Source organism: Pteropus medius, unplaced genomic scaffold (genome assembly GCF_902729225.1).
Source record: "Pteropus medius unplaced genomic scaffold, Ma_sr-lr_union100, whole genome shotgun sequence".
Classification (NCBI taxonomy): Eukaryota; Metazoa; Chordata; class Mammalia; order Chiroptera; family Pteropodidae; genus Pteropus; species Pteropus medius.
This window is the reverse complement of record NW_024355990.1, coordinates 4,482,251-4,495,708: the sequence shown is the minus strand read 5'-3', so window position 1 is coordinate 4,495,708 and position 13,458 is coordinate 4,482,251. Positions and strand designations below refer to the sequence as shown.

Below are 13,458 nucleotides of genomic sequence, written 5' to 3'. Positions count from 1 at the left end.
ACCTCAAAGATTTACTTGTGACACCAAAAGTCTCTCACTGAGAGTAGTGAGGGGGGAAAAATTAAATTTGAAAAAGCAGCTATAGCAAAAATGACTTTGGCCCAATCCCTGGTACTGAATTCCTCTTATTATTTCAGCCCTTTTGATCATAACACTCACAATAGTTACTTAATGATCATCCACTTAAACTTTTGTGATAATTTATTCAACTTTAATTTCTGTTTTCTCAGAGTTTAGGGTAGGGTAAAGATTAAGCCATTTCATTCATGCCATGCTGAGGAGAAACCAAAATAGAGGTTCTTGCCCTGTTCTCAGAACCTGTGTAAAATGAAGAAACAGGGCACTGCTTAGTTCCTACATAGGAGACTTAAATACTCTGGATGTAACCAGAAAAATATCATCATCTTTTTTTCACTGCTCAAATGGCCTGGAGAAGAAATGGGCTCCTTAAAACACCTCGTTTGTTCCAAGATTTTTCTAGGAAGTCCAGAACCTTCTTCGTCCCATGCCTTCTAGAGGGAGAGACAGTCCAATTATTTTTTCCCCAGTTTTGTTAATTATTAGAGAGGAACTAAAACTGCTCCAAGAGAAACTAAGTATGGATTTACATTCATCCATTTAAAGACAATTAGTGGAAAGAGTTTGCCCTCTTACTTGGCAGTCATACAGGTTAATTTTTTCTTTTTCCTAAATTGGTGCAGGGGAGGAAAAACACCACAGGAAATGAAGAACTACAAATGTTTATACAATCAAAACAATGCAGAACGTGATGTAGGCTACTGTCTTAGTTCCTATCAAAGACATGCTGAGTAACTCTGTGCAATCTACTTAACTTCTCTGAGTTTCGTTTTCCTCTTTTGCAAATTAAGCAGTTTTGGATGACATCATCTCCCAATTCTACCAGTACACACTTATTCTGAAGCTCATGATACACATGTATTTAAAATCAAGCATTATGAACTGTATCTCTTCATTCAGATCACACTCGAGTATTTTGAGGATAACGTTAATTATTTAATAAGATTAAAAGAATACAACTTTTATTTGTCCTTTTGTAATTTTTCATCTTCCAAATGCCCCTAATAATTAAACTTTTGGCCTGTGAGGTTACTGGAAACTAAATAAAACATGTGTCATTCTTAAACGTTAACATTATTCCATTCACCCCATCCTCCCTTACTCCTAAGGTTATTTGGAATGTGTTTCTTTAATAAGATATCATTAGTTAAAATATTCTCATCTAATAAAATACGAATCAGTCTTTAAAACAATCGATTTAAATAAATTCGATATGGAAAACAAAGTTAAATGGCAACGTGTTAAAATATCTATGAAGAACTTCGTAAAGCTCACAGAATCAAATGCCTTGGTCTAAGGGAACTGGCTTATTTTACAAAGGCCACAGAGTGAAAAACTTAGCCCCGCTGGCGGGAAGCGGGGAGGGGAGACATTTTCCCAACAAGAAAGACTGACGTTCAGAGCAGGAAACTGCAGTGGATTATAAATCGCACCCCCTACTCAAACCCAGGCCCTTCCTCTGAACACTATGTGATGCTTCTCAACACCCCTGCAACTTGCCGGTGTACCTGAGACTATTTTAGACGGAGATTAAATTCGTCCTTGGCCCCTATGTACTGGAAACAAGTTGACCAGGCCAGGTGTCGAGTTGAGAAGAGAATAAAATCGTGGAGTTCCCGATTTCAGGGTTGCTAAAGGTTTATGAGGAGCCCAGCAAAGACGCGGGAAGAGAATATTGTGTCGTACAGGTCTTCTTTTGCAAACCTTTCTCAAGCTGACTTTCAGCAGGAACTTTCCTTCATGCTCATAAGGCTAGTCCCGCTGCAGGAATGAGGCGAATGAAGCGCACTCCAGGTGCCTGCAGCACAACGGCCCAGAGCCAGGAACGGACGACACAAATCCTTAAGCATTGCTCCGGTCGGTATCAGAACCGAACCGAAGCTATACCAAGTCTACAGGCGAGGTAATTATTACACTGTTGGCAGTAAAATTACACTTGGAACTGTTTCACAGAAGTTGTCAGGGCCTCCCTAGTTCTGGGCCCCATCTACTCCAGGGGCTCCAGTTTCAAGGAAAGGTACCGCTACGAAACTGAAACGCTCTAGTACGAAGGAGAAACGCAGCCGCACTGCAATTCCCAGAAGGCATCGCGGGCCCTCAGCATCCGGGACACCGTCTACAAGGATCCCTGGGTATCGTGGTCCGTTCCTTTGGCAGCAACCCTCTGCCGACGGTAAAATTCCAGCCAAACCGAGGACCACAACTCCCAGCAACCCTTGCTGCCGTGCGGGGGGTCTTCACGTTCTCGTGGCGCGGCGCAAGCGCACTGGGTCCTCGGCGCGGACCGCGCAGACTGAATAATAAAAGGGGAGCGGCGAAGAGGCAGGAAGACAGGACCATGTCGAAGGGCCCCGGGCCCGGCGGCTCCGCAGCTTCCTCGGCGCCCCCGGCCGCTACCGCTCAGGTGCTGCAGGCACAGCCCGAGAAACCGCAGCACTACACGTACGTAGAGCCCCCCCCGCCGCGCGCGCACGCCTGACGTCAGCGGCCAGCGTGAGTCACGCGCGCAGGGAGAGCGCGAGGCGGCCTCTCCCTCCCCCCTTCTTCCTCCGGCCCGGCCCAGACCGGTTCCAACCTGCTGGGGCCGGTCCCGACTGCTTCCAACTGCCACCAACCTGTGGTCGGGCCGTGGGGCGGGAAACGCGGTCCTCGCGGCTGAGTGGGGAAGGCGGGACCTGTGTGTGCGGAGCGCACACATCTTAGGCCAGGCCGTCGAGGCCTAACTGTTCTTCAGACTGTAAACCCCAGTACCAGGCACTTGTGGACCGATAAGGAGTTGAAGACTCGACCTGGATGAGTTCCTTAGGGGCCAGCCCTAGAACCACCTGTGAATGACGATTAGCGCGAAGTCCAGTCAGTCGACCCCTTTACTGTGCCTAGGAGGCCTTTTGTATTCCTAAGGCCCATATGTTGTCCATGGAAGCCACGCTTGCTCGAATTCAGTTAAAAACAGTTGACCTAACCAGATTCAGGGATGTTGAGCGTGATGGGCTAGGAGTCCGTCCTCAGGCCCAACTGAAATGTGTAGCATCAGAGAGGGACAGCCCCAAATGCTGACACTAGAAGAACCTAGTAAGATGGAAAACCACTTCCTGGGAATCTACTCGTGTCTAAGTGTAGGTCCTCGTCTTTTTATTTCCTTTCGAGGCGTGTTAAGCAACTAGCTAGTGCCAGGTGCTTTGGGAGAAAGATGGAAAGAGGCGGGTCCTCTTGTTAAGCAAAATGTTGGCTTCCATTTGCCCTGGTGCTCTTTGGGTGCCTCTCATCCCCATGGGCTCCTGAGTGTTGTGCATGTTTAGAAGGCTCTCCAGGTGTATCTCAGGCTTGCTGGAGATTTGGAACCCGGTGGGGGGCGCGGGGGTTGAACAACTTTAAAAGCCACACAGTAATAATGCTCCCTGCTGAACCAAGAGCAGGAAGTATGCCTTGGAGTAGAAAAAACTAAAAGACAGGAGAAGCTCTTGTTTGGCACTCACAGAAGAAAGACCCATTGGGAAATCATTCTGGGGTTGGGGCACATTGGGTTTCTTTGTGAAATTTTCTGCTATTAGTTGAAATGATTTTAAGTTTTTTCTTGACATTGTCAGACCCACGTTAACTACAACTTTTCTAATGTGGTTGCTTTGCTAGTTTTTACTGGAGTTCTTGCTGCAGTCCTTCCATTGGTTTGGTGCGATGGTCTTACCTCTGAGAATAATGATCAGTTGAATGGTGCCGTCAAGCAACAGTATGGTCTTGATTTGGAAATCTGCAAACTTCACATAATTGGAACTTCTTTATAAACTTCTCTCAGTTTTTTAAATAAATCTTTGATGCTCAGATCACATTTTTCAGTAAAATATAACATTTTGAGTAATATGAGTCTTGGTTTCAGCAACCTCTGTTTTTAGGTTTTGTCGTCATTGAGTGTACTAAGGAATCTATATTCGAAAGTCTTTCTGATCATTTTGGAATTGACAAAGTCAACAGCTGTGTAAATGTTAATTCTGAGTCTTTGTCCTCTTGATGCTCATTTGTTGAAAATCTGTCTTTTCATTTCTTGTGGGATAAGTGCAGAATAAGGTCTTGGCTCTTGAGTTGGTTTAGTAAATCAACAGGAATAGATGAAACATCTAAGTTTGGTTGAGTGGTTGGAGATTGAAGGTATTCTCATCTCTTTTATTTTCTGTTACCTTTTCGTGTGTGTGTGTGTGTGTGTGTGTGTTGATGTTAATGTCTCCAAAAATTAGAGCTAGAAATAGCTGTCTTCCTTGGTAGATTTATGGGCATTCAGAAGCTGTGATAATTTGGGAAACTTCATTCCTTTGTTGTCCCAGGTTTGAGAAGCAGGGAGCTTGAGGCACAGATAATGGCACCAGAAATATACTATTGACTCGATTTTTTTTTTTTAAAGTAAATCCATTTGTTGCTTTTGAACGTTTTTCGATTTCAATATTTGCTATAAAATTTTGAGCTGCCCAGCATTTTTTCATTCTCCCTTGCAGCACGAATTTCCAGAATTTATTCCGATCTGAATATGGCCTTACCCATTGTATCGATCCCATTGTTGAATACAGATATAGACCTTTTGTTTTTTTGAATTTTTTTTTTTATGTATCAAAACTTTTTACTTTTTAAAATTTTCTTATACATAATTACATAATTTTGTTTATTTTTTGTACCCGAAGTTATTTGAGATCATGTGACATGCAGTAATCTTTGTGATAATCCAGAAGAAATTTGCATTAAAAATGAGTTGTGCTCATCATAGTGGCCGTCTTGGCAGTTGAATCCACCAAAGCAAACATTGTCTTCCTGTATGCTAAGCTGTTTTATTTTTTTTTTCCCTTCATTCTTGTTCCATAACTAAAGTCCTCAAATTTGAGCAAGATTTTTATTCATAACATTTAAAGGATAATTATTTTGTTGGTATTTTTTTCCTAACAAATGATTCGATTTAAGGGAAACTTTGAAGTAATCCTTTCAGCAGGCACTTGGGCTAGACCTGAGGAATCTAACCCTCTTAGAAAACAGTTATATCAGAATTTCCTCTGTTAAACAGCTCCGAGAATGTGATTAGCACTCTAAAATGATGATGTACATATATCAGTACTTTTCCAGTACAAGGACCACGTGGCCTCTTGCTAGGTAATGTGTCTTTTTGACGAAGACTAAATTTCATCCAGCTTTATTCAGAAGTCCATCTTATATATTAGAAGAGTCTTATAAAAACAGATTTAAGAATGGGAAATTTTGAAGCAATTACATTCCAAAATATATCTACAAATGTAGCTAACTTTGGGCTTTTGACCGAATCACAGTTATATCATTATTTTGACCCTATGTGATGCTCAAGGATGTTAAATCATTTTTGGATTCCTTCACCTGTGGTTGATCCTCAAACTTCTTAATGCCCTTGTGTTAAAGGGAAATGGAATTCTAGTGATGGTTTCTTGCAGTTTTATGGCCACTAGGTGATTTCTTACAGGTAGACAGAAGATAAATACTTTATAGCTTCATTTAGCCAAATGTTATTTTAATTTAGGACTGTTTTGGGGGCATCTTTAAACACGGATAGCGTAGCAGTACTTTGGTAGATAACTATTTTGAGGCAAATTTGTTAGTTTGCACATTATATAAACGTTATGAACTTCACTCAATTGCATCCGATTGTGTTTTAGAAAATCCAGGAAATGATCGTGTAGTTAAATTACTATTGCAAACTGCAATAAAATTGTAAATATATTACTAGAGTACAACTTGTTACATAACAGAAGTCACTGGAAGCGTTGCTTAGCAACTTTAGCAAGAACGAGTTAAATTACCAAAAAACGTGTTTACTTGTTTATCAAGTAAAACTAATTTTCTTGCAGAACCAAAGTTAAGAGCTCGTTGTGGCCTTCGATCAAGCCCACAAAACCTCCGTTAATAAGTACTAAGTGCCCATGCTAAGGGGTAGATTCAAGCTTAGCACCTACTTGATATTTGCTATAATCTAAATTAATGATTAAAGTGAAGATTTGCTTAATGGTTAAGTTTTTTTGTTTTAATCCAGCTATGTTAGATACTAAAGAAGGCTTCCCCACAATCCATATGCATCTGCTTTGACTGGTGGTTTCTATCAACCTACAAAGACTGACTTATTGGTGAGGGCAGCTGGACAACTCTGAGAGCAACTTAGAGAAATCCATCTTGGGCACACTCTATAAAGGAGCTCCTTCTCTGGAAATAGCACCCCAGATAAATGCACAAAAGCAAGACACCCTCGTGGACCTACTTCCTCCCGCTTTCAACACCCTGATGCCTGAAGGTGAGGTCTTCTTCCTGTGTGTCTTAGAAGCCATGAGCTCACTTAGGTAATGAGAGCCCCGTAGCAGCCAGAGCACCACACATCTGCAGGCTTTCCTGCCAGACCTTTGCCTAAAGGTTATTTCTCATTAGGAGAGGCTCTAGGTCAGAAGAGTGGTAAAAGTAAGGTTGCATTTAAATAGTGGACTGGTTTAGGGATTATTTTCCCAATGGGGCAATATTTGCTTAATGATTTAAGTTTTTCATTTTGTTTTTTTTTAATCCAGCTATACTTGATACTAAAGGAGGTTTTCGCACATATGCATCTTCTGTATTTTGAAATTGCAACTATGGACAGTTATGGCTAATCCTAGTAGATTGTCTTCCCTTCTTTTAACATCTTGGATGAATTTGGGGCACACTAATGTGTTATGTGAAGATGGATGTTGAATGTAAGTTTCTCTGTCATTCTTAGCCAATATATAAAAATTACGTTAGCTTAATTGTTTAAAATGCCTGGAGTTTGGGTTCAATTTCCTTCTGGGCAATGTAGCTTTCTCATTTTCTTACTATATAGCTACTCTGTAGATTCACCCCAGCCAACCATCTTAAAATACCTACACGGGCAACAGAGATAGCTGTGGAGAAACAGGGTAAAATCAGTGCATATGGTAATAGGGATGGGGGGGATATGTATGAGGTGATGGAAATGTTCTGGAATTAGGTATTGTTGATGGTTACATACCATGATAAATATATAAAAAACACTGAAACATACACTTTAAAAGGGTGAATTTTTATTGTAAATTGGTAAATGGTATAAATTACATCTCAGTTTTTCTAAGAAAAGCGTTAAAATCAGTGCACAAGAGTCCTACGACTAGAGAGACCTTAGAGTACGTGGCCTTACCAAGGGCTCGGCAGCATCGCTCAGTATGGGAAAAGCCTGCAGTTCGTGAAAAGCTCCTTGGCGCCCTTTCCCAGCCTTCTCAATAGCTTTGTCCCTGTGTATCCATTCTAGTGAAGGCCCCCACGGTCCAAGTCTGTGGAGATGCTTTTGAGATAAGAAATGAATACTCAGCAAATTCGAGCCTCCTAGTTGTCAGTAGTTGTACTTTAAATTGTCTCTGAATTGACAGCCATTATGAGGAACGAGCATTTCCCCCAATGCCTTTGTAAGATGTGTTTACTTCCCAGGGTGGGTGGGAGGTAAAAGAGAAGGTTGCTCTCCTGCCAGAATGTAATAGATTGCGTTCTTCAGGTATCGCGATGATTGTTTTGATGTTTACATGGGGCTTTAATGACAGGCTATGTGTTTAGGCATCTAAAGTAACATCAGTGGCTATGATATTTTAGTTCAAATAATCACAACAAACTTTTTATTATTTCTCTATAAAATCCCTCAACTTTCACCCCTTTTTTCTTTGCCAGTGTGTAGAATTTGACAGCAGTATCAAGAGCTGGTGAGGAAGAGAAGATGGAAAGGAGTCTAGCAACTTAAAAAATCTCATAGCGTTCTCTGTGAGGTGACTTTTCCTGATGGTGGCTCAATTTTTTTAGGAGATAAAGAAGATACTAAGGCCTGTGACAGTATCATCATGTCATATCTGAGTTTATTGAAATGTTTCTTCCCTTATTTATATCAGTTTGCTTTTTATTTATATCAGTTTGTTCTTAAGTTGACTCATTTGTTTCCTACTCATACTCGAAACACCATTATGGCCACCGTAAGTCTTAACAAAATGACTTCTCATGAGGAGGGGGAAGGCGCTGGTTCCCACCTTCCTATGAAATTTTGGCCTATTCACGAACCCACCCCCACTGAAAAGAGGTAGTTATGCTTAGAAAAGAAGAGGTTGATAAAAACCTTTGGCATGGTATTTTATGACTTAAAAGTTTTAAGTAGTTTTTATATCTAAGCTTTTATTTATTTTGGTAAGAACATTGTCATATCTTTCTGATGTCACCCTTACTGCTAAGAGGTGCCAGGCATTTGTTAGCCTGCCACTTGAGCATTTGTGTAAATCAAACCTATCCAAATGACAGAAATCAGAAACTTGTATTTTCTTTAAAAAAACAACTTAAATTTTATTATCGAACTAAGAGTACTTTATAATGAATACATAAAGTGAATATTAAGAATCCCGTAGAGCATGTTAGAGTTAACATTTCTGTCTTTGTTTTTAGTTACTTATTTTATGATATTGTAATTATGGCCTGTCAAACACTCCCTGACATATCTTGAACAGCTTCCAGAGTAGAGTCACTTACTTGCTGCTGCTCTTGTTTTCCCTTTAGCTCAATTAAGAAAAACGTAGCTAACAGCGTGGTGTCTAAGAGTACTGACTCCAGGGCCAGACTGTCTGGGTTCGAAGCCCAGCTCTGCTACGTACTAGCTGTGGGACCTTGAGCAAGTGACTGTCCTCTTTGCGTGTCAGTTTCCTGAGGATGCAGATAGTATTTGTTCCATAAGGTCGTTATGAGGATTAAGTGAGTTAATACATAAAGTGCTTACAAAAATGCCTGGCACTTAGCACGGTTTAAGTACTATTCTCACCGACATTTGCACAAGGCCCAAGTTACTAATTGCTGCCTCCTTCGGCAGCCGTAATCAAGTGCCTTCTTTAGCCACATCCACACTACAGTCAATTCTTCAGTTCATAGGGCCCACATGGGTCAGTGCTGTCTTCAGAACACACTCTTTGTTTCCCACATCCATTTGAATTTTACTTCAGTCGCCATTCTTCGTATAGCCTCCGTCAGACTGCCTGTATCTTACACAACAGATTTGTGCTCTAAACAGATCCGCTCTTCCAGGGCCAAAGACTGTTGTACAGAAAACTGTACAAAAAACACTTCAAGTTCAGTGTAATACTGAAGTGTTCATCAAATTGGAAGCCATGTGTATAGAAAAACTTTGAACAAGTCAAGGTGTTATCTACTTTAAGGAGGAATGAACCAGGGTTTTCAGTACTCACGTATCTCCAGAATCAGTGGCATGGGTGATGTTTACACGAACTTCTCTCAGTTTTACCAGTTCCAGGATCCTTAGGGCAAGGAGATAGTTACAGAAAGAAGGAAAGAGGGATACATAGGACTGAGTTACACGCCAACATTGCACCATTCATTACACTAGGTTTTTGGGGCCAGGACAGCCCATAGGTATCAGACTTCAGTGAAGAGTGGGCTGAGATCATTTGCCAGTGAGCAGCTCCCCACCCTTAAAGCGTTTGCTTGCTTAAGTGCTTGTAGCACTTGTCCTGTAGGTTTTTGTGTCTGTATCTGTGTGTTAATATAGTTTCATTGTTACTTAGGGAGTTCTACTGGCCTTACTATGTCTGAAAGCTAGTTATAGGATCAAGGCCTGCCTTAAAGGTTTAGACACAATCAGAAATTCACTAGGCACTTATATTTGCTTTCCTTTTCCGCCAGAGAATATTCTAAACCAGGATCACTTCAGAAGCGAAATCTCTGTAGCTGTATAGCACTTTCCCAGAACTATCCAGATATTTGTCAACCACCAATGTTAGCTTTATTTGACCTTGTTTTTTAAAAGTCATTTCTGGGGGAACGTCCACTGGTGTGGTTATTGTTACAAAGTTATATGGTTTCTGGGTTATGTTTGGTGTCAAAACAGAATGTGTTTGTCCTTGTAAGCGTTGAATTTCAAACTCCTAGTAGTTTACCTAAAGCTCTTCAAAAAAGAAAAGATTTTCAGCAAATTATAATATAAAATATACATATAAATGCACTCTTGGATAAGTAATTTAGTATTCTTAATCTATTGCTTATCTGCTCTTGAAATTGTCTCCTTGAAGTTAAAAAAAAATTCTCAAACATAAAAGTGAAGAATCTTTGACAAGCCATGAAGAATGAGCTTTATGAGTAAATTTCTTCGTAGGAGTTATGTATGGGGAGGAAAAGTAGCAGCAGGGTTAATACGAATGTAGAAAACAGGAGATTACAGAGAGGTGTCATTGAGCCTTTGGATACTACGACATCTTCAACAATGAGTGGGTGTTTCTGCTAGTTGTAGAATCCTGTCACATTGCAGTTAGAGTTCAATCAAGAATGCTTAAGAACAAGACCATTTCTTTTCATTTTAAGATTCTGTTTTCATGATAAAGATTGTATATTGCTTGAAAAAGATGAAATTCAATTTTTATCAGACTAGCTGTAATAAAGATGAACATTGGTGGTTATTAGGGATTTGAGCACATCTGTCACATTGCCAGGTCTCTGCCACCCCCGTGTGAGACTCGTGAACAGTGACCACTGTCTGGCCAGGAGAGCAGTGGGAGCGGGTGCCCCCTCATGGCCTAGGCCTTTCCGGCTGTGGGGCATCTGGGCGCGTTTCTTCTGTTGCTCAGTTGGTTGCTCCCCTTTTTGGGGTTCACATACCGCTCTTCACCGTGCACATGGGATCCATCCAAACCTGGCGTTGCAGCCCCGTCTCTTCCTGCCTGCTTCTCTGGAGGGCTTCATTGTCTTGTTTGCCTTTTTATCCAAATCTGACCATTTTTCATGTGTCCAAATCAGATTTTACAAATCATAAACAGGATGACATTTTAATAATCATTCACTTTACAAAAAGATTTACCATAGTTCATTTGTAACGTAAAGGAACTCTTCTGGCTTAGCAACATACATCTTTCACGTCACTTTGAATCAGGGTAGTTGTCATTAATATTGTGGATTTCTTTCCTAACGGTTTTTTGTTTGTTTGTTTGTTTTTATTCTAAAGATAATAACAATTATGGTAAAGAAAAGCCAAGATAACCCCTAAAGTTGATAATACTGGCTATACATTTCCTTCCAGTTTTTCTTTCTGCATATAGTTTACTTATTTGTGTTTCAGTTCCATGTTTTTATTTTTTCTTTGACTTAATATATCTTTACTTTGTACCCAGCTTTTGCCAAGTAGTTATCATAATATTTAGTAGTTGGAAGAAACAGAAAAAGGAATACATCTCTCGTGATCTTCACACACTCCCAGCAAGTTACAGAGCAAGTCATCCCACTGGTTGCTTTCCTCGTCTGCACGTGAGGCTGAAGATCTCACATTTAGTGTTCAGGGTGAGGAACAAGGCTATGCAGGCACTTCGGAGCATAGCTACTGAAGTTACAGGTTCCTTAATCGCCAGGAGAAGCATCTAAGTCAGATTAGAGTTGCTTCCCTGGGTCCAAGCACATAGCCGCTGTGGACCAGGCTAGTACCATTCAGGACGCCTTATACTTTTGCTTTTTTTTAGGCAGACATGTCTTAAACGCCTGCTATAAGCTGGCTTTGTGTAAGGAAACAAAAATGAAGAGACATGGCTACATAGATAGCAGTTAAAGTCAACTGTGGGAGGGGCTGTGCCAGCTGTAGTCATACGGTGCAGTGGCAACATGGAAAGGGGGCAGTTAACACCACTGGCCAGGGTCAGGACCCTCGTGCGGAGAATAAGCTGGAAAGGTGATCCAGAGAGGGAGCAACATGATCAAAAGTATGGAGCTGTGAGAAGGATGTGGCATGTTTGGGAGTAGAAACTCTTCAGAGCAGAGGTTGGTGAACCAGCCTGTATACTGCCATGTAGCCTGCTGGCTGCTCTTGCATGGTCTGTGAGCTAAGAAGGGTTTCTATGTTTTTAATTGTCGAAAAAGAATACTATTTCATGACACATGAAAATTATGTGGAATTCAAATTGCAGCATCCATAAGTAAAGCTTTATTGGTCTACATATTGTCTATGGCTGCTTTTGCACTATAAGTGCAGAGTTCATTAGTTGTGACAGAGGCCATATGTGGCACTGTCATCGCTATGCATTGCTGTTCAGTGCATTACAAATAGCGGTGACACAATTATAACTCGATAGTGTTTCCAGTGCCCCGTGTGTCAGCATACGATAGTGTTTTATTTATTCCTTATTACCAATACCTACTTATGTCAAAACGAGAAGAAAAATAATGGACTTCGAATGGCATGTTTTTAGGGCACAGTGGAATGTGGATTATTTTGTTTCCAAATTACATGGCAAAGCTATCTTTAATTGAAAAAAAAGCTGTGCCAGAAGAATCTGTCAACATTACCAGATTAAGCAGTCGTCACAATATTCCCAACTCAGGCAAAGGTCAGAAAAATTAGAAAATTTTAAAGACTTTCATCAAAACAATTTCTCAACAAAAATAATGAGGCTACAACTGAAGTAACTGGCTCATTTGTTAGCTGAGCGAGGAAAGCCACGTAATGATATGGGATCGTTTAAATTTTGTTCATTACAGCAGCTGAAGAAGTGTGTTCGGAGGAAGTGTGTTAGCCTTTCAGCAAGAACAATTTCTCAAAATGTTGAGGTCATTGGGAGCAACATCAATAGTCAATTAAAAAACAAGGCAAATGATATCGTGTGGTCTTCCTTTGTCCTTAGTCAATCAACTGATGCTGCTGTTACTGTTCAGTTATTTATCGACAGAGTCACCACCACTTAGAAGTGACTGAAGAATTAGCCTTTATGAATAGTCTACTTAAAACAACTACAGCTGAGACTATTTTCGAAAAAAGTTAAGGAAACTAATTCAGTACAACCCGAAGTATAATCTGCTGCTGTTTCTTATGACTGATCATGGTACGAATATGTTTGGAGCAGGAAAAGATTTCATCAGACAAGTTTACGAAGCTTATGAAAATGTAAGGTGTTTAAAGCCTGCAGTTATTCATTGTATTGTTCATCAGCAGTTACCTCGCAGAAAATATTTGAATCTATCTTGTGTTAATGAACCATTAGGATCAGTGCTAAACTTCACTTTCTCCTGTGGACTTAATCATCATCAGTTCCATGAGTTTTTGTCAGACATCAGAAACTGAATACTCCGACATGCCCTTACTACACGAGTTTGGTGGCTTAGCAATGATAAAGTTTTCTTGTAATTCTTTGAGTTCAGGGCTGAGATGGGAATTTTTCCAAATGAGAAGAATTATTCTCAACTGCTGTATGACGGATGACTTTGGAAATTAGTTTTTGCTGCAGACTTCATAATGTTTTTAATGAATTCACCCTAAAATTACAAGGCAAAACATTGCTTATGTGCAAACCTTCTATTGCAGTAAAGTTATTTTAACTAACATTTGAATCG

At 40.4% G+C, this 13,458-nt stretch overlaps 1 protein-coding gene across 6 annotated transcripts in view; it reads left to right on the top strand.

Annotated features, from left to right (window-relative positions):
* Positions 1-1,518: 1,518 nt before the first annotated feature.
* UNK (unk zinc finger) overlaps positions 1,519-13,458 on the top strand; it is a 30,862-nt gene continuing 18,922 nt past the window's right edge. The window contains exons 1-4 of one of the 6 annotated variants that reach the window (XM_039859605.1): positions 2,392-2,520; positions 5,120-5,205; positions 6,113-6,367; positions 6,633-6,797. In XM_039859605.1, the coding sequence (XP_039715539.1) occupies positions 6,796-6,797 (2 nt within the window). In that variant the 5' untranslated portion in view covers positions 2,392-2,520; positions 5,120-5,205; positions 6,113-6,367; positions 6,633-6,795. Of the gene's footprint in view, positions 2,521-2,546; positions 3,195-5,119; positions 5,206-6,112; positions 6,368-6,632; positions 6,798-13,458 lie in introns of those variants that run through there. The other 5 variants (XM_039859604.1, XM_039859606.1, XM_039859603.1 and 2 more) reach the window with 5 other exon arrangements.